The following is a 24028-nucleotide window of genomic DNA, read 5'->3' on the forward strand; positions in this document are numbered from 1 at the left end:
TGCGGGCAAATTCTCTGAATTTTTTGTTGAGATCTGATTGAGACTGTTCTTATCTAAAGGTATAAATGCCCAAAATTGTAATACTGGTTTACCTGCAGAATTTTTTTTTATACACTCAGTAAATTATATTCTTTTGAACACACAAGTCCAAACAATCACAGTCTTTAGCATTTTTTTACAGTTTGGGGATGATTTGATAGAAAATGGAAGTACAGAAGTATATTTACCTCATTCATTCTTCCTATAGTAGTGTTAACTTTCTGCATAAGGCATCAGTAAGTCACAAAGGATCAGAGAATTGCATCTGTAATTTATAGTCTGGCTAAATTCCCTTGAATCAGGCAAGGCCATTAAATGTGAGAAGAACGCAATTTCTTTCACAAGTAGAATTCTCCTCGATGGTCAGTTCACACCACTGTAAGCATAACTCAGCATGGGCTGTAATATTTAGACTAAGCCAAAGCTTATTAACAATACTAATATTTTATCCCATCATTTGCCAGCCCTCTGGGCTCACATTAGAAAGTGAGGGTTTTGAACTGAGATGCTGGTTTCAGTGCATTAACAATTACCACTTTATATATTATCATTTACAGAGTCAATAAAACCCTATAGATATATCATTCTTGAAAAAAAAAAACCACAAACTTTTCCCTGTTTGTTCTTTTTTGTTTCCTTTCTTTTTTCTTTTTTTTTTTTTTTACTGTATTGAAGTCTTCAGTCATAATGTTTGTATGAGAAGTACATTGCTATAGCCAAATAATAATCTATTCTGGTGCTTCAGTTTACATTTTTAATGATAGATGGTACTTTGTTTTATAATTATTATGCTACTGTACAAGATCCCTGGAAGGAATCCATCTAAGTAAAAGCAAGCTGAATAGTAACAAAAAAAAAAAAAATTAAAAAAAGATGATTTATTCTTGAGATAATAATCTTTCATAGCTGTGAAATCATTAATTTGTGTCTCTCATCCAGATGAAATTTGTGTTGCAAATTGTATTTCAAACAAGGAAGGAAAACAAATGAAGCAATTTTCCTTTAAGACACAAGCCATTGTAGTCAGCATCAGAAGGTGCCCATCACTGTCTAGGACTGAGGTTTCAAACATATCCAGAATACTCTTCATTTCAATTAAACTATCCCAATACAGAAGACAGCCTTTGAACCAAAGCATGGTAACCCATGGCTTCAATGTATGTGATGGTAAATTACCTTTGAAAGGTCTCCAGCCTCCAAATAGAAGCAGATAACAAACACATTCCATGAAATCCAAAGGATCAGCCACACAGCATACTGTCAAAAAGCAAGAAAGAAATGATGCATTAATAATTTTACAGTCAGCTGAATTAAAGGTATTTTGTTAGACCCTTTGTTCAATCTAGCTCAAAAACAGACAGTAGATACTGTGCATGTTAATAAAATGTTACATATAAAAGAGAATCAAGAATAAATTCTTGTGTTTCATAGACACAATCTAGCATGAGCTAATGAGTGCTTGGTCACACCAGGAAATCTGTATCTGCAAAAAGAGGTTGTAGACCTGACTTTCAAATGTGAGATTAATCTCGATCCCTTACTGTTGCTCAAACAGGGAACACTGCAATTCCAAGATAGGTGTGTAATATCAGTTATATGTGAGAAAAGCAGAGCTGTTTATGAAATGGTCACATAAATCTAACTTACAAAACTACAGTGTATTGTTAAAGTAGCTACTGTACTTCACAGCACTTCAGTTTTATTCTCAAGAAATTTACATGCTTTGGTTATTTTAAAAAAATATGTAGAGATTTTCCTCAGTTGTGACAACCGCATACACAAACATATTTTGTGATATTGCAAAACCCAGTTCAAAATTATACAATAACCTCAGGTGCAAACATGCTCAAAATTTGCTCACGGGTGGTTACCAAAATTATTACTCGCGTATATGATGCGAGTAAAGGGGTGTACTTTCTCTCCTGTCAATTACTTTGATACTATTTTCTATTCAGAAGGCCTTATCTGCTAGGACTGGAAACTACTTTTCCCTTCTGTAATGCTGGAGGATCATGGGTTTGAGGTGCTGTTACAGTAGCAAACAAAAGGAACTTTTAACAACAGCCTTTAAAGCTGTTTTTCTAATGATTGTTGTTATTATCCTCTAGTTATTCATATTTCAATTCTGTATGTTCTCTAATTTTCATTACATTCATGGTACTGTGAAATACAATGACAAAAATGCGACACTATTCCCTACCTGTTGCAGCTGAAGAATATATCTTTATTTTATATTAGCAACCCATTTCTCTCAAGTATTTACAGAAAAAATGTTTGGTTGTCTTTTCTCCAAAATAAACTGGTTAAATTTTGCTAAGCTACTGTTTCAAATTATGTTTAGCATTACTGGGATTTTTCTGCCATCCTTTGTCTTACGTCACCATCTGAATAAGCAGAAAACACTTTAGACTGTGTAATTCTGCGAGAGGTAGAGAGTGCATATCTGACCACAGTTGGTCACGAATGATGTGGGATTCTTCTTTCATTTCTCTTAGAAGTGGTGTTTCGCATCAGATTATCATTCATCATATCATTTTCACAGTATTTAGAATCAGGTGGAAAATGACACAATTTTGTCACAACTTTCTCTGGAGATCTAAAGTGAGGCTTTTGTAAAAATAAAAATTTGGCCTGTTCTTATTTCTAGATTCTTATAGATTCCCAGCCAGTCTAGTTATTAGGTGTGTCAAATACAAATTTTGTAGAATAATGATAAATATTATTTTGATCTAATGGAAACTAAAACAGTTTTAAAGATTCCAATTGTTTTACACATAAGAAAATCTGGTCATTATTTAAAGAACAAAGCTTACGTAAATTATGAAGGGAAGCTCCTTCTGGTCCACAGAACTGGCCTGTGATTTTTTTTAGGCCAAGTGAGACCCGCTGGAAGTTACCCAGCCCAAATTTCTGCTCAAAGAGCAGCAAGCATACTTCCAGGTGTGCAGGAACACGCTCAGTGGAAGTCTGAATATCTCCCGGGATGAAGCTTTCACAGCTTCTCTAACATACACGTAGTGTTAAAAAGCAGGCTATTAATGGACTTAGAAACACACTAACTTAATTCAGAATCATGGACTTCAGATTTCTTTTAAAAACAAACAAACAAAAAAAAAGCAAAACAAATCTAAGGCATTAAAGGCATTGAACTAATCTTCTTGTAGCTTACCCATAGCACACCTGACTTTACATGCAACATGGAGTTTCATAATTACTAGAAGAGATGAAAGCTTTAAAGTAATTGAATCTGAATTAAATTGGCATTTTTCTAACTTTTCTGGATTTTAACTCGCGATTTTTGTTGATTATTTTAATATATATATATATATTTATAATTGAAAGCATGAGGAAAAGAAATCTACAAATGGCAAGACAAAATCTTTTAAGGCCTTCATACAGAAACATTCTTAGATAATTTTATCAGTTGACACAGAGGGGAATAAATAAATAAATAAATACATACATACAAACAAAATGGGAGGGAGCCACTCATTAGATCAGTTGTTCATGGCACAACCTGACAAATTTTGAGTAAGCACCAGCTGATTAAAAAGCCCCTATGCACAGCACACTTAGCAGAAATTTCCAAGGCACTTTGGGGCCGCTTGTTCTAGCAAACGGTTGTATGCTTACATGAAGAAGCAAAAGTTCTCTTTGCCTCTAGTCTTTCTCCTGTTGCAACCACATCCCCATCCCCTCTAAAAGGAAAATTCATCTGTCTTTGAGATATACTTTTTTTAATAATCATCTACTATAATTGGACTACAGATGAGGTTTAAAAATATCTTCTAACCGTATTTTTTAAATTGCTTCCTTTTGAAATGCTATATAAGTGTTTGCTGCCTGAATTCTGTGAATAAACTCTGAATATAATTATCTTGAAATACAAGGATGTTTCTGCTTCCCACTGCTTCTTATTTCAGCTACTTCAGATCTAACCTCTCTCTTATCTCTGGATCACATGCAGTCACAAATGCTCTTGTTGTATATGTACTTCAGCAAACTGTTGCAGAAATTCAGCTCTGAAGGTCTGTGACAATGAACAAATTCCTCTGGTACTCCCTATTATATGAATCTAATTAGAAACATTTTTTTTATAAGAGTTCTTCTGAGGATATAGATGCATTTTTTCTCCTCATATTTGAGAGCTCAAGACAGCTGCATTATCTGACAGAAGCCACCACAATGTTACAGCAGTCACATTTCAGCAAGACAAGAACCTTGATGAACACACTTGACCAAGCATGAGGTACTGACAGGAGGTATAGCAATGACAACACTGCTTATTGTTTTTATGGAAATCCATGCTTCAAAGTGGTATAACTGGAATGCTAAGGCTGAAGATTAAAATGTTTTCTTTTTTCTTTTTTTTTTTCAGAGTTGCAGCCAATCTATAAAAGGCATTTCTTTTCATAACAGAAATTATATAAAGAAAGCTCTCAATGTTAGAATAATTTACTTCTCATTAAGTAAAAAATTAAATTCATAACAATCTATGGGAGATTTTGAGAAGAATTACTTAATGATTTATTGATACCATGTACCCTTTAAGTCTGAAAATTTGCTGTTAATTATCACACAATAACATCAGACGACTTTTCACATTTCCTGGGGAGGAGAGATATGAAGTATCAAAATATTTGTAATGTTACTAAGAATGTGTATAACTCTCTTCAAGTTTCAAAGTTGGCTAAGGTCCACTATCTCCAGTTTAGTAAAGAGGAAAGTGAAGATCAAAGAAATAAAAAAATACCTGGACTTAATTTCATAATCAAATAGGAAAAATGGTGGTATGAGCATCCAAACTGAAGTTCAAGATAATCCACCACTGCCTTTGATACGTACTTGGTCACCAGAAATCACATATAATACTGTGGTTACTTTTGCTGATCTTTCAGGCAGGAAATATGTCACACACCTTCCAAGTACAGATTGTGAGCAACTCTGATAGCTATGAGCAAATTTAAATTTAAACATTATTCTCACAAATCTTTACATTACATTTCTCTTCCTCTCTAATTGCTTTTAAATATGTGAGTCAATTTCAGACACACTTGACTGAAAGATATGAGGGCTCCAGACCTAGAAGATGTCACCTTATGCAATTCAAGGGCAGCAGTAAACCGAATCATCTTTGTACTTAGTGATTTGCCAGTTATTTTCTTTCTACAAATGTATATAACTTTAATTTTAGGCTCCTCCAAATCTGAAAATACGGTGCATCAGACCCTTTCATGTTTAATACAGGAAAAAAAAGAAAAGAAAAGAAAAAACCCTAAAAAATTAAAAACAAAGAATAAATCCCCTAAGAGCATTTCTAAAATGAAATGACATTTACTGTAAGAATTAAAGATTGGATTATTTTTGCTACCTAGGCAACGGTACTTGAGTTGTTCAAAGATCAGCCTGAATCCAGCATCTCTTCCCAGTAACACAGTAACAATTGTCCACAATTATCATTATCACTGCTTCTGAAGTTATACTCCTTTAATTTCCTCTGGCTAGGAAGATATATCACTTAAAAACACAATTTTCAAATGTACCTTTTTTTCCATCACATCTGATAACAAGTGGAATTCTTGTCATCAACATGCTATCTAAAGTTAATGATAACATTTGATTCATCTTTGAGGTGTCCATATCTTTGCATAACTTTGAGAGGTCCCACTGAAACAGAAGTATATATATATATATATATATCCGGTAGAGGCACTCCTGAGTAGCAAACCCCTTTGTTTAATTACTGTAAACTTCTGTGGTGTTGTCTAAACTTCTTTAGAATCAAAGAGCAAAAGTTCCATTTTTTTTTGTTTCCATTTTCCTGAGACTATTAAAGGACCTCACCCAGACTCCTGTGGGAGAACCACATCACCACAGTAGCCTGTAGGGTGACAGTGGTCATGTGGCCACCTAGTAGGCTCTGTTCTCTAATCCGTGCCTCCTTCAGCTGTTTCTTTCCCACTGCCAGGGTCTTTACCCTCAGAAACAACATAGCAGATAAAAGGTTCAGGCACCACAGTGAGTCCAGGCCTAGTCGCTGACAGGAGCCAGCCTTCAGCGAGAAGCTTCCAGTGCAGAGTAATGTAAGGAACCACTGTGTCTCCAGATAGGAAGCAGGAGTGAAATCTGCACCCAGGAAAGATTTAGTTATTGAATATATCTCTGCTTTAAGCAAAACCACTGCTCTCAGCAACTAAAAACAAATAGCAACCATGCCCTGCTTTTAATGATCTAGAGGTAAGTCTTTCCTGCACAGGAGTTACCTAGGGTCTCCAATGAACAAGAGCTCAAGGCCGAAGCCAGTAGCCTTGACAACAAATACTAATGTTCCTGACAGCAGAGGGATTTATGCAATCAGGACAACTTCAAGGTCATTCTCTTCCTTGAATGTACTAGGACTGACATAATTCTCTGGATTTTTTCATTGTTAGTGGTCAAGGCAAGTACTTTGCACTAGTTTTGCTTGACTCAATTCTTCATATCATTAGGACTTAGATCTTTTCTTGCTGTTTGTCATATTTTTAATCATCCCTGTACTGTCAGAGCATTGTCCATTTTCATGAGTTTATGTTGTCAAGCAAATGTATATTGATTCTGTAGGATACGTTTCCAAATGATTGGAGTTTTTCTACTCAAATCACAATGACAGTCTAAGTTTGTGTACTTGAGTTTATCAAGGAACATTCTAACCCTTAGCATTGCTAGGCTTTGGCTTTTAACTCTACCATCAATCATAAATGAATATGTATCATCACCTTCTCTTTACTCACTCTGATTAAATTATATATATACACGCATATATAATGTTTAACTTCATTTACATTACACTTTAATAATTACTGTTCTCTGACAAAACTAACTGACAGCTTCTGAACGGTCAAGTACATCAGAACTGGTCAGCGCCAAAAGCAAAATTACTGTTGCTTAGGAGTATAAAGCCAATCCAATCACTGCTTGCAGGTACAGAGCAAGTGCTGCTTAAAATTTTTTCCTTGCGGCTTCTATGCATCCGCTGGCTATATTTAAAAATTCAGGCTCCTTGGATTCAGTTATAAGCCCTGATTTTATATAGGAAGGTATTAACTCTATTTTCACTTAAACGTGTGTGGGAAGGATTTATAAGCATAAAAGGCAAAAAGAGAGATGAAGTGTGCTCTGGTCAGGTTACAAACTGAAGGGGAAGTCAAGAGCTCAGCACAGTGCTGTGATGCACGCTCACCTTTCCGTTTACTGGCAGCCAAGGACTAATAGCCTGGGTGGGACTTACTGGGTTTCTTTTATCTTCTTCTACTTTATTTCCATTTTCTGATGTGCCAGAAATGTAAAACACATAGCAGAGTTACTTCTTCTGAAGGCATAGTTCTAACTCCTTGTGCATAAGAGAAGCTGGATTTCTAAGAGCATATTACTGCCAGTGGCACCATCTGCCCACATTTAGATGTCTGCAGTGCAGATGTCCTCCTCTGAGCAATGTCTAGATTCCCATTACAGTCAATTGAGAGGAAAGGCACTTCCAGGGCTGAGTTCATTCCTCAGCATCTGACACAGATCATTCCACCCCTGCTGTCCGGAAAACTGAACTCCTCTGAGGCAAAATTCCCAATGCCACAGAAGCACATTAAAAAATCTCAAACCTATGACATCAAAAAGGAAACAGTAACACTGTGTGCTATACACTCACTGCCTTTCTTCCACACAAACAAAAAGAACAAACAATTTAAATGTCAACTATTTAAAATATCCACAAAGGACTTCTGAAGAGACATCTAAGAACTACTGCTCTTTGTATTTTAAGACTACTGATGCTCCATTACTGCTTTAACTTGACTCATTCGTCCATCCATTTTCTGTTTCTTAGATTCAAAGCTCTTTGGGTTTTAGTGGAAAAGCTTGAGAATAATGTGGTACCTGCTTTTGGGTACTGCATTATTTGTTTTTCAGCTTGTTTCAACATTCAACTGTAAAATCTTAAAATATAACCCTGCACACAAAATGCAAAACTTCAAAGAACTCATGGAAAACTTAGGAGACATATCTCCCATTCATAAAACCTTCATGATAATGATATGTGATGTTGCCAAGTGCAGTCATCCATTCTTCATAGATGGATATTTTTCATATGATGCTCAAGGGATGAATGCCCAAAACATAAAAATATGCCCTTAGAAATACATAAGTTACCATTTTCAACTGTTCAGTCAACTTACTGCGTTAGTCCTGGGTATTACAAATGTTCTAGATGCCCAAATGAAATTATTCTGCAAGTAAACAGCAAACAAAACAAAACAAACAAAAAACCCACAAACTTTTCTGACATTCTTTTTACAAATTAGAAGTACACACATTTCCTTCTTGTTTTGTTTGTCTTTGCTTGTATCTTCTCAATCCATATATTAAAGCTCACAGCCCTCTTAAAATATACTTAATGTATTGAAAAAAGTAAGGTGGGGCAGAAATTTTAACAGGATCTGATTATTTTATCTTTTTCACTTAGAAGTATAGATTTAATTGGTTTTGCTACACTCATCATTTAATTATTATATTCCTTTTGATCAGATCTTTGTTTTGAAACATATGCCAGCAGGAAGGAACTTCAAATACCCGTATACTCAGTTTACTGCAATTCAGTCCATATCCACCCAGCTGCATATACATCATACATATACTTATAGATAGACAGATATGTGACTCTCCTAGGTTTTGGTTTTTTGTTTTTTTTTTTTTTGTTTTTAATCATTCTTTTATTTGCTTGTGTGGTGTAGATTAAAAATATCTCAAAATAGAAAAGACAAATTAAATGCAAGTAACAGGAAAAATAAATACAAATACTTTTCATAGGTTCATAAGGTTGGAAAGGACCTACAAGATAATCTAGTCCAACCATCCTCCCATCACTATCCCTATCCAACTACTAAATCAAATCGCGTAGCACCTCATCTAAACGCTTCTTGAACAGTTCCTTAAACGCTTCTTTTCACTTAAGTGAAGCTACAAATAGTTGCTTTAAATCAGAATTACAGCAAAATCTCTGCTTTCTAAAACATACCTTGCACCAGTCAGGTGATACTGAACCCTAACACTAGGCTGTTTTGATCCTCTTCCACCCCTCTAACTCAGTTTCAACATGAATCTGCCAAGGTCTACCTCTAAAGCTCCTGGCACTAGAAATTAATGCTGTAAAAGGTCTAAAAACTTGTAATCCTAGCTTTGAGAAGGTATGAAATATTTGTCTACTTCTAGCGGATCATTGTATCTACTCAAGCAGTTCTAATCAACTATTAAATTTACATTATAGTCAACATAGAAGAAAGAAACTAAAATTATGTGATTTTTGAGCTTCTTTGGTTTCCCAGTATGAGGGCTAGAATTATTTTGACAAAAATTCCCTGAACTCTGCTTTCTCATCTATTCTTAAGACACTAACTATTTGAAGCCCTGGGTTTTCTCCAGTTCATGTGCCTGACAGTCATCAGTGCAGTAATTTTTTTTTTCCACCAGAATTAGGCAAAACTCACTCTGCTGAGCAACCAGGCCTTGGTGGGAACATTGTCTCTTGAACTGTACAAGGTGTAGTCATAGGAAGGACAGGAGTTTTTGCCTAGATGAAATAAACATGAAAAATACATTCTTGCTGTAACTAAATGAGAAGTACTTCTCACAGGAAAGGTGGGAGTCCTGGATGCTGACCCCTGTAATTTGCTTCAGAAAGCAACATATTGGTAGAGCTATAAGTAAACAGAGTTCTTCCTTGGTGTTTCTGGCTCTTTCAGAAATACTTAAAATGAAAAATTGTGGTGATAATTCAGTCATTGAACAGTTCGTTTTAATTGAGGTTTTGGCAGCTGTGCACATTTAAGCTCCTTATTAAAAATACAAATCAGTACACTCAGAATTCCTCCAGTGCTCAGTTTTAACAGAATGCAAAAAATAAAATCAATAGATACTGTTGCTAGGAAGAGGGCTCCACTGACATTTATCTAGATTCTTTTATTGACGCCCTAGTATTTGAGAGCCAACTGCAACTATTTATAAAGAGAATCCATCTCCCTCAGTGAATACATCAAAATTCTTGCAAAAGCTAAGCAATTGTACAGCAAGATCCTTTTTTGATAAAATGAGAGGCTTGTACATAGCTACACAGTTTTGTTTTTTTTTTTCCCTTCAATTTTCTCTGGCTGAACACTTTAACATTCAAAGCAAAGGGGAGCATGCCCTTTGAGTTCACAGGCTTTTAATTTAATCATTGGTGTTCACAAGCCAGGGCATATTTAACCATTAAAAAAACCTCTTATCTCTCTATTTCAGTTTTCTAAAATATTAATTTCCAATAATTCTTAAGATCACTACAAAATTCTGGAAATATTCTGGGAGCTGGCTAAGAAGCTTAGGAGAATTTGTGTTTCAGGTCTGGGGAAAGCAGCACACAGTCTTAAAAAGTCACTGAATGATGGCTGTATTTTGGTAGGCTGTTGGCTGTTTCAAAAGTACTGGTCAACTGCAAAGTTTACCTCCATACTTTGGAGGAAACAAACATATAGTAGTAAGCTCTAAAAAGTGTTCATCTATAAAGGGACCCCAGTTAGCACAGCTGTTGAGAACTAATTGTACAGTAGAGCCTGAAATTTGTTCCGCATTTCAAGAGGCTAAGACAGATGGAGAAGATGAAGGCAAATTCTGAAAACACAAAAACTATCTTCCCAAAATTGTATGATGAGCACATGGTTAGATTCTTCCTTGTGTTTGGAGTGCATACCTGAGTGATTGCCACTACGCTACAGGTCTGTGATTGCCTTACTGAGCAATGCTAGGAGACATATGGAGGAGAGACAGTAGGGTAAAGATGGCTGTTTCCTTGTTTCCTTCTGGTACATTTGATTGGCAAAACTGACTGATATGCATATTGAAATTGCAAGATGTTTTAAATCAGATTTCCTTCTTTATCTGGATTAAATTCAATGAGATGAAGAAGAAATCTAAGCTATAAAAGTAAAAATAAATTCTCATAAAACACTCACTGTTATAGAATATAAAATCTAAAATGGGCTTCATTTTCTAATTTATTTGGGAAAATTGAATACCATGTTTGCCTAAATACATTTATTCTATCACAAAACCAAATTGCATACATTCAAAGTTGTAGTCTAAAAATATCTTCATTAATCAATCAATATTTGATCTTATCTAAATGCACCAGAACACATTACACTTTATTTCTTTTATTGGCTGAGTTTTCCTGGGGAAAGGCCATATCTAGTTCTGCATGTTTTGTTTAGTATTATTCAGAAAGCAAAGAAAAACCTAATATTGGCCTATATTAGGAGATTCCATCACTGTCATCTTGTACCAAAAAATAAAATCCAAACCCAACAAAATTAACTGAAATTATTCCATGTATTATCTTCTTCCAGTTCTGAGAATACACTAGCAATGAAAACACATAATTCTGTGGTGCAGCCCCATTCATACACAGACTTGCTAAATACTGTTTCATAAATGCGGGTACTACGGAAGATTAGCATAATATTCCTTATGGCTTCATGTCTCTTTCACCCACGTTGCAGCCACCAAACCCTTCTTTTTTGGGTAAAATTATGGTCATCACATTCCTCTGACTGATTTTCTTTTTCTGGAAATACATGTTACTTCTCTCCACTGTGCATATCAAATACCCTTAGCAATATTAGCAATATTTCCTCTCTCCTTACTCTCTCTGTTCATCTCTATTTTGTGTGAGATTATGTGCTTGTTTTGGACTTGGAAAAAATATTTCTGCTAGTTTCTTTGCTTTTCTCCTTCTTGTTTCAAATATTATAGATCAGGTATTCTCAAAAGTTTATTTATAATTTAAAACAGGAGAGATTTTCAAAGATCATCAAGGAACAAGGCTGGCACGTCTGTAACTACAGATGAAAAAAAAACTCAGGACATTTAATCGTTAAGACATCACTGACTGGGAAGCCTGCCACCAACATCCACACTTGATGCACATACATTGTCTTTTGGCTATCTACAGCAATGCCCATCTGCTTCAATGGCACAGTGCCCACTTATCAGCTAGTTGGACAGTTTCAGTATGCAGAAGTGCCAAATAAAGGTTTTGCATCAGTAGCCCATATAACCCTGAAAGTGCCATTTATTTTGTAGAATGAAGTGATAGTGCTGAGATACTAATAGATACTAATATGTCTTTGTGCAATTTTTGCACTGATGGAAGATGGGTTTGCCAAAACTATTTTTATATCACTTTCAGGAAGAGATCATACTGGTAGTGAAAGGAAAGACAGCAGTATCTACAAGTAAGATGCTGACGAACAAATCCATTACAAGACAAATCACAGCTTTAAATAAAGAACTAAAAGTCCATCTTAAAATAAATTTCACACAGTACGTTATAATAAGAATACATTCATTTCTGGTATTGTGCACTAAATAACTCTACATACTAGTAAAACAAAGGACAAAAAAGACTTGCAAAAAATACAACTGCATCTTATTTAGACCATTTCAAAACAAAACAAAGAAAGGTCTGCAAATGCAGGACCTGAATCACACTGAGATTAATTCAGAATTCAAACAGATTACTGTAAGGCAACATGTAGCACGGAGGAATGACACTCCATGATCAGAGAAATGAAATAAACTGAAATATTACATGATTTTACTTAACCATTTAATAGAAATTAAAAAATAAATTAAGAATTTCTCCTTGTTGCATGATCACAAACTTGTCTTGAGAGCTTAACTGCATCAGAAGTAACTGCTACAATAGAATAATGTCAATATAAAGGTAAAGGAAGAAGCTGCAGCTATTTCAAATGTGAAATTTTAGTCACTCTAGCAGTCTATAATAAAATACTATTTATTTAGGCAAAAAAACAACCAACCTCTTTCATCTGAATAAGAATTTAGTGGAAAATCTTTCATGGAAATATCTACTGTCAGTGCTGAAACAAAACGTACACAGTACCAATTACAAAGTGAAAGCATCTAGTCAAAATAACTTCGATATTTACAACATCAGCTGATTATTTTCTACAAACAAACAAAAACAACTAGTGATGAATCAAAGATCTGTAACCTGTGGATCATTGCTGAGAACATTAGAAACAAACAGAAGAATAATGTTCTAGAATTGTGTTATTAAACTATATGAAGAAGTCATGTTTTGTACTGGATGCATCAACAAAAACCACCACAGTTCAGTGTACACTTTAATACAGTATAGTAAATATTCTGTAGCAGTATTAACTCAGCAAATTACAATCAAAGACTTACTAGCCTTTAAATTAAGTCAACGTGAAGGAATAAACTTCAAGTTGAATCCTCACCTCAAATACAGCGTACAGTACCAGTAGCACCAACATATGAAGGATATGGAACTTGAAGAGAGCACTCAAAGGAGGGCTACAAAGATGGTGAAGGGGTTAGAAAGCACGATATACAAGGAGCAGCTGAGGCCAATTGGTTTGTTCAGCCCAGAGCAGAGGAGGCCTACAGCTCCTCACAAAGGGAGCAGAGGGGGTTTGCTTAGCTTTGAGGGAGGAGTTAGACTAGATATCCTTTAGGGATTCTTCACACTCCAACTTTTTCCCTGATTCTTTGACTGTTACAGACCTTTCTTTTCATGACCCTATACAGAGTATAGATGGAAAATCATATCCATTATATTCCTTAAACAAACACAGTGTGGCACAGACCCTGAGTACTTCTCAGAAAAAGAAATAAAAAGTTGCTGAAAGGATGATAACAACAAATTATAAGGAGGTAAGAAAGGTCAACAGGGAGGGAATAAACAGCTGATACTTCAAATTGAGTGGGAATATATCTAGATATGAAGATGGTATTTGATGACATTAACAATGAAAAGCATGGTAGCTTCCACAGTGTGGTGAAAGATCCATGTGACTTTTGTCACAGCTACTCAACCTGCCATGCAAAATCAGAACCAATGAGCCAAGAATCTTCACTGGTGCCCCAAGCACTGCCACATTAGAGAGTCTGTGATGACAGTTTTATGACAGGAGACAACAGCATGACAAACTGATAACTTCGACTGGAAAAGCAATGATTTTCTTGAAGAGCCTGGATTGAATTATTCTAAATTCTGTGAAGTATAATAAAAATTGAATAAGTTTCACCTCCTCCCCAATTCCATCTCAAAGTGTCAGATAAAGTACATAGTCCTTCTGATATTCAGAAATAAGCACAGAAACACCAAGAAGAAGAAGAATACTGTCTTTTTTTTTTTATTGTTGTTACCTTCAACTTAACAGGATAATATTGCAACTATTGGAGGGGAAAGAAAAAAGTAACTACACAAGCTAAAGTTCATGCTTGTATTTCATGCTTAATTTAAATTAGAATATGCTACTGGCTTGATCGCCTGAATAACTCAGGAAGTATTTCCTGTCCAAATACAATAATTTCAAGCTACACAAAGAAAACAAACTTCCAAGCATCCAGAGGAAGATTAAGTAAAACACTGAAAAAGTAGGAAAAGTTAGAATGAGAGATTATCTGTGTTGCTGTATCAAATTCCAATTATTATTTTTTATGTAACACAAGCAGATAAGGTTCACTGGATGCTGCTGCTCAATATTTTTTTCCACTTTCATCACTCTGTTCAGCCTTGTACTTTATTTACTATCAACCATATTAAGTTGGATGTCACATTTTCTTATGCTAGTTGACCTACTACAGCTTCTGAATACCTCTTTAAGCATGGACTACCTTTTTAAGACTCTGACTGTGTAAGGTAACAGTTTTTAGTTACAATGTTAGAGATGAGAAATTTCTGCCACAAATAAGTCTGGAGCATTGAAGATAACCACAACATTCACTACCAGTGAGAGAAATTCATGCTGTGTACTAACAAGGTGTTGCTTGCTTTGACCAAGTAATTTAAGACTGCAGCACAATTCAAACATACAAGTCACTAAATAAAGGTTACAGAACCAGCTAAAAGTCTGGAATTTTCTCAGTCTTCGAGTGTTGCATTTGCAGCTTCAATAAGCTGCTGATCCTGTGTATATATAACTGAGCGTGAAGGTATTTTCACAATTGTGCCTGTACTGTGGGAAGAGGGCATTACACAGGCAGGCAGCCACAGTTAATGTCTGATGAGCAGAGTCCTCTGCATGAGCTGAGGATAGCAGGAGGATAATGCTCCTTTAGCTTCCAATAAGTCTTCTCTTAATACATAGGTGCAATGCTTCCATTTTCTTTAAAGGAAACACTGAAGACAAACCAAAAAAGCTCTAGAAAGTGATGTTGACATATGTATGAGCCGTTGGAGACCTTCAACCTCTCAAAACAGGTGTGTGCCACTCAAAGCAAGAAAACCACAGGAGTAGAACTTCTGTATGGTCCATGTGAAGAAAGGATGGTCTCCCTCAGTTCTGTGTGGGTGCAAGCTGCCCAAGCCAGGAGAGCGCAGATTGAAGGACTATGAGTCCCAGAATCTGCACACTTGTAGTACAGCTCAGCCATAGGATGCATGGCTGCACGCTGGGACCCTTACTGAGAGTTTTTTTTAAGCACAGAATGGCTTGAGTGGGAAGGGACTTTAAAAATAACCTAGTTCCAAGTCCCTTAATTTGAAATCACTATCCACTGAAACAAAGCTAGGAAGAAAAAAGCCCTGGAGACAAGGTTTAGCCTGTAATCATGCCCTGTGGCATCAGTTCCCTTTCTTTCTATGTCACACCTCACACTGATATTGAAAGGAAGAATTTTAAATCATTAGAGTAATGGCTACGAAGAAATAATTTTTTTTATTTTTTTAAAATTATACTATTGACATAGAAAATCAGGCTGAGTTGCTTTAACTCTAAAATAATAAATAGCCACAGGCATAACTAATTTGAAAGACTTAGCTGTATATATATTTTTAATAAAAATATATATTTTTTTAATATCGAGGTCCTGAAATAGAAAATACCGAACAATTTCATATGTAAAGACTTATTCCCAAACCTGATAATTGTTATGTAAAGCAATAAGCAGATCCAGTCATTTCTTTTTCCCCTTTCTTCTTCAGAGCTTCAGACACTGAGTAAACGTACTGCTGGGACTTGAGTAACATTCAGCAGATATGTTCCTATTCTTTGATGATACTACAAAAGAAACAGAGTCCCATAGAAAAGTTCTGCTGTCTTTCTGCGTACAAGAAATTTTACTGCATTATCAGCTTTTTAACAAGTCATATCTCCTTATCAGTATAAATTCTTATGCCCTCATACCTTCATTACAGACACTCCATAACAGCAGTAATAGAGAATAAACAGGAAAGTTTCCAAAGCAAAGAGGATAAGGAAGATTGAAATATAAATATCAAGAGACAGTTAGACAAGCAGTTTTGAAAGTGAATGAAAGGTGAAGTAAATAGGACAACACTGAAGTATATAAGACACAAGAGGTCACTGGATAATATGGTAAATTCTTTAAGACGTAGGTTACTTGACAGAAGAAAAATATACCAAAATGTAGGCAGGATCCATGCCTCAGATAAGTGCAATCCAGGAAGATAGATATAAATGTTTATGGGGAAAACATGAATAAAACTGTCAGGTTATCATTATCAGGTCAGTAGTGATAACCAAGAAATTTATCAGAGGATTTAGAAAACTTCACGACATTTGGTTCTGTCTACGAACTCTAATGAAATTTCAAGAAAGATAAAAGAACAATTAACTTATGATTGCAGCCTCTTAGTTGCTGGACTAAAATTCCACAGAAAATTGAAAAAAGTAACATTCAAAATAAAGGAAAACATCAAAATCTAGGACACCCATGGACTTTTTGCATATATCTAGGTACAAAACCACCTGTGCCTGGACAAACTGGATTGGTCCAAAAGAATTGGAGAATCCTGGCTTAGCAGAATTAATGCAGATTGATCTCAAGGCTCATTGTGTTAACTGGGCTGCATGGGAGAAGATAGAAACGGTAAGAGGGGCACCCTCAGAATCTGCAATCCTCCATTACTGACAATTTATTTGTTTCATCTGACCTGCTATTGTATCTGCCTGAGGGTGAATGGATGGAGAAAAAGAGTGCACCCTGGTCCTGTACCTAGAGCCAATCTTTGAAGTCAGTGTCTGGATGAATTAATTCTGTGACAACTTCACTCCAAAGTTTAAGTGAGAACATATTGCCATAATGACACTCCCATGGTGCCCATTTTGGAACAAAAATGCTGCAGAATGCTGGTAAAATATCTTAAGAGGCTGTTGTACAGCTGGAATGGATAACTAACTGACATCTCCTATTTACTCCAAAGCTGATCTTCTAAGTGTGCTGATGCTTCTGCCTGCTCGAGGTGTATTAGGAGGCAATGAAGTGGATCTTCTTTAAGTTATCCCATGAGATATTCTTGCTGTGCATTCAAACTAATAAGTGGCAAGTCTTATAGAAGGTCTCAAGTGCAGATTGCAGATGAGATCTCCTAACTCCCACTGGAAAGAAGCCAGAGGCTAGTTTATGCAATTGTTTGGATCAGAGGAATTTCTAACATAATACCTTACTTTGTTGTGGAAACTGAAAGGTCACTACATATAAACCTTCAGAAATTAAACCTTAAAAACCTAGAATGCAGCATTTTTATTGATAAAAGGAAGATAAGGGAACATCTGCCTAACTATAGAAAAGCCTTGAATCTTTATCTCAGAAAACACATTAGTCAGCTACATTCTTGACTCTGGCACAACTTGCCCTGTTCAGAATTCCTCCTCAGAATGATCTGTAGCCAGCATGCATAAAGTACTGATATGACAGACTGAGTGAGAATAATTGTTCAGCGTGGCAAGTCTGCTTCCCATATGCCTCTTGATACCCAAAATATTCCAGACCTTGTGAATATGGCATAAAAATAAGGAGATCACAGGAAGGAAAGGAAAAGGAAAAGAGACAATCACAGCTGTCTAGAAATTCCATAATCTTGAGTATGATTAGTTCTCTTCCTCTGCTCTCTACATGCTGGAGAGTAAGAAAGCAATGTACCATAAACCAGTTATGAGAAGTACTGAATATCTTAGACACATAGGTTTAACTCCAGCAAAAATGTGAAAGTTAGCATTATAGCTGATTTTCTCATTTTATAGTAATACTTAGGAATTAGAAATCTCCATACCCCCCAAGAAAAAACATGCATTCATTCAGTTTCATATATGGAAGATGCTATATACTCTACAAGATGAGTTTCCATATATCACAAAGGTTGTGGCACTTCAAACATTTATTAAAGAACAGCACTATGAAAACAGTGCTTGAGTTGGGAACAACTACGATATTCACTGTACTTCTAAAGGGTAGTTTGTCAAATCATAACATATATGGAGTGGGAAAACTCCAAACAATGCAGAGAAGACCTACTGTCACAGACACCTAACACGAACTTATTATCCATTCAAATAACACAATTCTGTACTGAAGATCAGTAGTGAAGGATTTATGTAAAAGATCAGATGTTTAAGTGTTTAAAAAGCACTTGTTTATGGTTAACTTCCTTCAGCCTACTTGCTTCAGGTTAATTATCATAAACAAGTAATGATCTTACAGATAAGATCACTCTTATTGCGGGAAACACACGAAGACTATATTTGGACGGATAAGAATCTTATGCAATAAATCCTATTATTCTGAAGATCTAAACAGGATAAAAAAATTAAGGCAAAGCCAAAAATTTGTTGCAGATCAAAAATAATGAATAACAATATGTTGGAGATTTGATCTCAGTGTAAAAAAAAACAAACATGTTTCTATTCATGCTTGTTACATATCCCCAAGTGAGAAAGCTGCACAGCCAATTTAGATGCCTCCAGAGGAAAATGTATGCTGTTTTACACACACACAAAAACCCCCTCACGTGGTGACATTTAAGCTGTGATCAGCATTTTCTAGCCAGAACAAATTTTAAAACATTAAATTCCAAATAAATTACTGCAATAATATAAGGAGAAAAACAGTTCCTTCTAATAATAAAGAACTTCAGCTCCACTTTTCAAATAAAGTTCACCTATGTTCCTGGTGGCAATATTTTACACCAGCAAGGGGAAAACATATCTGACTGCATTTACATGACTACTATTAGATCATCAGCATAAACATTAACTCATTACTATGTTATCTTTCTTCAAAATCAATTTGAAGAAAAAGAAAAAACCTGCATGTACCAATAAGTACCTATTCCTATGTTACTTATAAGGATATATTTGGTTTAGATCAGCTTTCTTTTGAATGACATGGTGAAGATCATGCAAATATGCTGGACAAGTCATTCAAGCAGGCAGCAAAATTCAAGTATTAGCCTACATTTCCATCCAAAGCTGAGACTTCATAACAGAACTCACATCTTTAATATTTTGATTCTGTTGTCAGACATATTGTTGGAAATTTTTTAGCTTGTTTGTAGCTTTGCTGTAATCCAAGAATAGCTTTACACTTGTCAGTTGCTTCTGGCATACTTAGAGATTTCCCAATAGTATGAGATTTTCTGCCTTGTGTTGTTACCCTAAGAAAGCTCAGGTAACCAGACTTCAGTGCTTTCCCTGGCATAGTAACTACTTGGTTTTTTTTCCTCCCACAAATGATATCTACTTATTTTCTTTTTCTAATTTCCTCATATATATATATATATATTTATATATATATTTATATATTTATATATTTATATATTTATATATATATATATATATATATATATATAAACCTATAGTCTAATCTTTAAAACAAGTATTCAAGAAGACTTGATGGCTTTATTGATTCATTTGCAATGACAAGAATTGGGAAAAAAAGTGGGGCAGAACCTTCCCACAGGTTCTAGGAATTATAAATAAAGGTAAAACAAACATACTTCAACATCATCTTACTGTATTTCCTAGTAGGAATTCAAAAATCTTTTCTAAAGCCAAGAAAGGTTATTGAGCAGAAAAAAAATTTCACATCAATGTCATTTCACCCACCATACTTATTGTTACTGTATTAACTTGGAGGCCAAGAAACTCAGCTCATGTGTTTGTTTCATTCCTACAGTAACCAGATCTAAGAAAATCCCAGGTTCACAGGCACGAAAGATGAAATAGCTCAGCCACATTTATCTTTGAAAGTAAAGCTGAATAGCTGTAGATTGTGAACTCCCTCCTCCCCACCCCCCCCCCCCCCCCCCCACACACACACACACTTATCTCTTTTCTTTCACTTTTAGCAATATTGTCATAGCTGACTTTCTGTGGACATTTTAACTGTCTCTGGAAACAGTGTTTTCTGCATCTGTAATGACTGTTCCTACCTTCATAGCAGAAACACCACTGTTTCTCACCACTCACAGTCACTTGTTTCATTTAATTTCTTAGCCCTGAGTATTTCCCCCATTTGCCATCCAAATGTATTAATAATTAAACCTGACTCTCTTCACTGGTTTCTATGGCTAAAAATTAGAGAAAAAATTCTTAGAATTTAGCATGACTTCCCCACAAAGCTCACATTTCTTAATGGCTTGTACTGCAATTGCTGCAAAACCTATTTACTAATGTTTACATTTTCTCTGTGACTGCCATGTATTATTCCTGCATGCCCATTTTCTTTTTGCCCTTCAGCAAGCTCTACACAGTACAAAATGTGATAGCACATTCACTATGTGACAAGTGGAAAAATATTAACCAAGTGCTGAAAGCATTTACCCAGCACACTCAAGAACTCCACATCGCATTCAAGATCCTTAACCTATTAAGGATTTCAGGAAGACAAATCAAAGCAACCTTAACAACTCCCCTTCTGTGACAGGATCAACCAACTGAATATCAGTTAACAGCAGTAAATTAAGGAGTCCACATGAACAAAAGTCTTCCACAGTTCTTTGAGATAAAGCACTCTAATTTAATATGATTAATGTAATACACATTCAAAAATGTGTGTATATACTCACTTTTAATCAAAGTCCACTGGAGTCAATGAAACAACACAGAGCATGACATTATCTGGTTGAACAAAGTACAGTATTAAATTTAAACTTATCGAAGAACAATCTTCAGGTTTTGGTTTTATTAAACTCTCTGCATACCTAGGAGACAATACTTTTCAAAACTGAATTGCCGTAGCACTGCTTGCAATGATGTCACAGAACCTCCTTTAAAAATAGACTAGAAAGAAGAAAGGTAAGAAAAAAAAAGAGAAACTGAAGGAAATAATGAGGTTAAAAAATTACTATGACAACAAATAATGCTAGAAGATTTATTTTTGCAACTATGTTTTTAATAATATAAATATTTTTCTCACTTTTAAAATTCTAATATTTTAAAACATTTGTCAGGCACTGGAATTGCAGCGAAGGGAGCTGCAAAACACCTATACTGATTAAATTAGATCAGGCAGATTGGTCAAAGAAATATTTAGTCATGGAAAATTTAAATACATTAATACTAGAAGTAAAATATTCTTCATCTATTGGCCTAGAATGAGGTCCATGACAGGGTACAGCACAGATCCTAATCCACATGTTATCTACAGTACGCCGGTATCTGTTCAGTGATTAAAAAAACATTGCTTAATTTTCTGATGTTATCAAGCTGCCTCTTTTTGTTAGACCTAAACCTCTGTAATAAAAACAAAAAGCAAGAGCTCTGCTGACTGCTGAGATCCACATCAAGAATAGCATGCAATTTTGGGAAGGGAGGAAGGTGTTGATAAAATTGGTACTCCTTGCTTTCATGGTCTGATACATTTTCTCTTACAGTTTTCTGCTTCTTTGTGGTTGTTTTTGTTTTTCATTTACGATAGGGGGCAAAAAAATCTTATCAGTTCTAGTTTCAGTTCTTAACACTAAATTGTTTGATAGTATATTCCACGAACTTTTGGAAAATGCAATGGCATGCCAGGTATTTATTCTATGGTTATAACTTAAGCAAGGATAACTCCTTTAAATCCCCATATCCGCATGCCTAACTGTGTGATGTTTTTTGTGATGCTCTCTGATACATCATAGACATTTAATAAGCTGTATGGTATCTAACATGTCACCTTGGTGGAAAAGGTGACAAAGCTGAAAAGACATGCATCTTTAAGCTCTTATTTTAAGGTAATCAATAAATTCCTCCACAGTAATTGTATCATGGTAGCATTCAAAGAGCAGACATCATACTACAGAAAAATCAGAGCCTTGGGATGGCTTATTCCTGCCTTTCTCAAGTAAATGAGTAAAAAAAACACTCTAGAGGGACAGACAATAATGCTCATAAATGTGCTTTCGTAACTGCAAATCATGAAATTGTGAAAATTGTTCAAAAATTATGTAAGAACATTTTTACTCAAAAGTGCATCTCTAACAACAGAGTGTTTTGATTTCAGCTAAGGTAGCACTGATAATACAGTAAAATTTGGTTGCTGCTAACTGAATCACACAATGTAAGGGATTGGACAGGCCCTAGAAAGATCATCTATTCCAATCATCTTTCTGAAGCAGGAACACCTAGATTAGATCACACAGAAAGGCATCCTGGTGGGTTTTCAATATCTCTGGAGGAGACCCCACAACCTCTCTGAACAGTCTATTCCAGTGTTCTGTTACCCTCACCGTGAATAAGGTTTTTTCCTCATACTTACACAGAGTCTCCTATGTCCCAGCTTGCACCTGATGCCCCTTGCCCTACCATTAGATAACACTGAGAAGAGACTGGTTCCATCCTCCTGACACTCTTTACATATTCATAAGCATTAATCAGGTCACCCCTCAGTATCCTCTTCTCCAAGCTTAAGAGATTCAGCTCCCTCATCTTTTCCTTATAAGGGAGACACTCCACTCCCTTCACCATTTTTGTGGCTATGCATTAGACTCGCTCAAGCAGATCTTTGCCCTTCTCGAACCGAAGGGCCCAAAACCAGACAATATTCTAGATGCAGTCCCACCATGTCAGAATAGAGGAGGAGTAGAACATCTCTCAGTCTTCTAACCACACCTCTTCTAATACATGCCAAGATGCCATTGGCCTTCACAGAACCACAGAGTTATAGGAGTTGGAAGGGACCTATAGAGATCATAGAGTCCAACCGCCCTGCTAAAGTGGTTCCCTACACCAGGTCACACAGGTAGGCATCCAGGTGGGTCTCCAATATCTTCAGAGAAGGAGATCCCACAGCCTCTCTGGGTAACCTGTTCCAGTGCTCCATCCCCCTTTACCATGAATAAGTTCTCATGAGTGGTCATGTGAAATTTCCTATGCTTCAATTTGCAGTCATTTCCCCTCATTCTATCAACATGCACCACTGGTCCCTTTGCTTCCCTGTCACACTCCAATATAAAGGAGGGAGACGAGGTTCTTTGATTATATGTATATCTGGTGTAAGATTAAGAAGCCTTAGATATTTAAAGACATGGATCAGATGCACTCTTCAGCTTTGAGAAGACTCAAAGAACAAGGTCACTCAGCCTTTCCTCATAAGAGAAATTCTTGGCCCCAAGGGCACAGTGCTAGCTCACAGACATTTTGGTGTCCACAAGGAGCCCCAGGTCCCTTCCCCCCCCTCACTCTCACCCCTGCTCTCCAACAAGTCAGTCCACAACCTATGCTGGTACCTGGGGTTGTTCTTGCCCAGATGCAAGACTCTGCACTTGTCCTTGTTACATCTTGTTAAATTTGTCTACGCACAACTCTCCAGCCTGTCTATGTCTCTCTGGATGTTACCACACTACCTAATTATCCAGACCACACTTCCTCAGTTTAGCTGAAAAGATGCTGTTAGGAGTGAGGCAGGAGACAACCATCCAATAGGAAAGAGTCACTACCTATATAGGGTGGAAGCAGATAGCAGGACAGGTGACCTGAGTTAAACAAGAGGACATTCCATACAACATGACATCATGTGGAAGAATATAAAGCTGTGGAGAGTTGGCAGAGTCCAGGTACTGTTTGGGGATTAGCTAGATGTCAGTCAGTAGAGATGTAAGGCATTGCATTGTTAGTAGGGCATCAGTCATCAGGTAGCAAGTATATTTACA

The 24028-nt window shown here is 36.0% G+C and overlaps 1 protein-coding gene across 1 annotated transcript in view; it reads right to left on the minus strand.

Moving 5' to 3' along the window:
• NKAIN2 (sodium/potassium transporting ATPase interacting 2) overlaps positions 1 to 24028 on the minus strand; it is a 502066-nt gene that overhangs the window by 236677 nt on the left and 241361 nt on the right. The window contains exon 3 of the mRNA XM_065734411.1: positions 1216 to 1296. Coding sequence (XP_065590483.1) covers positions 1216 to 1296 — 81 coding nt within the window. The remainder of the gene's footprint in view (positions 1 to 1215; positions 1297 to 24028) is intronic.

Source organism: Cyrtonyx montezumae, unplaced genomic scaffold (genome assembly GCF_038088225.1).
Source record: "Cyrtonyx montezumae isolate F1298 unplaced genomic scaffold, pur_monq_1.0 scaffold_0, whole genome shotgun sequence".
Lineage (NCBI taxonomy): Eukaryota > Metazoa > Chordata > Aves > Galliformes > Odontophoridae > Cyrtonyx > Cyrtonyx montezumae.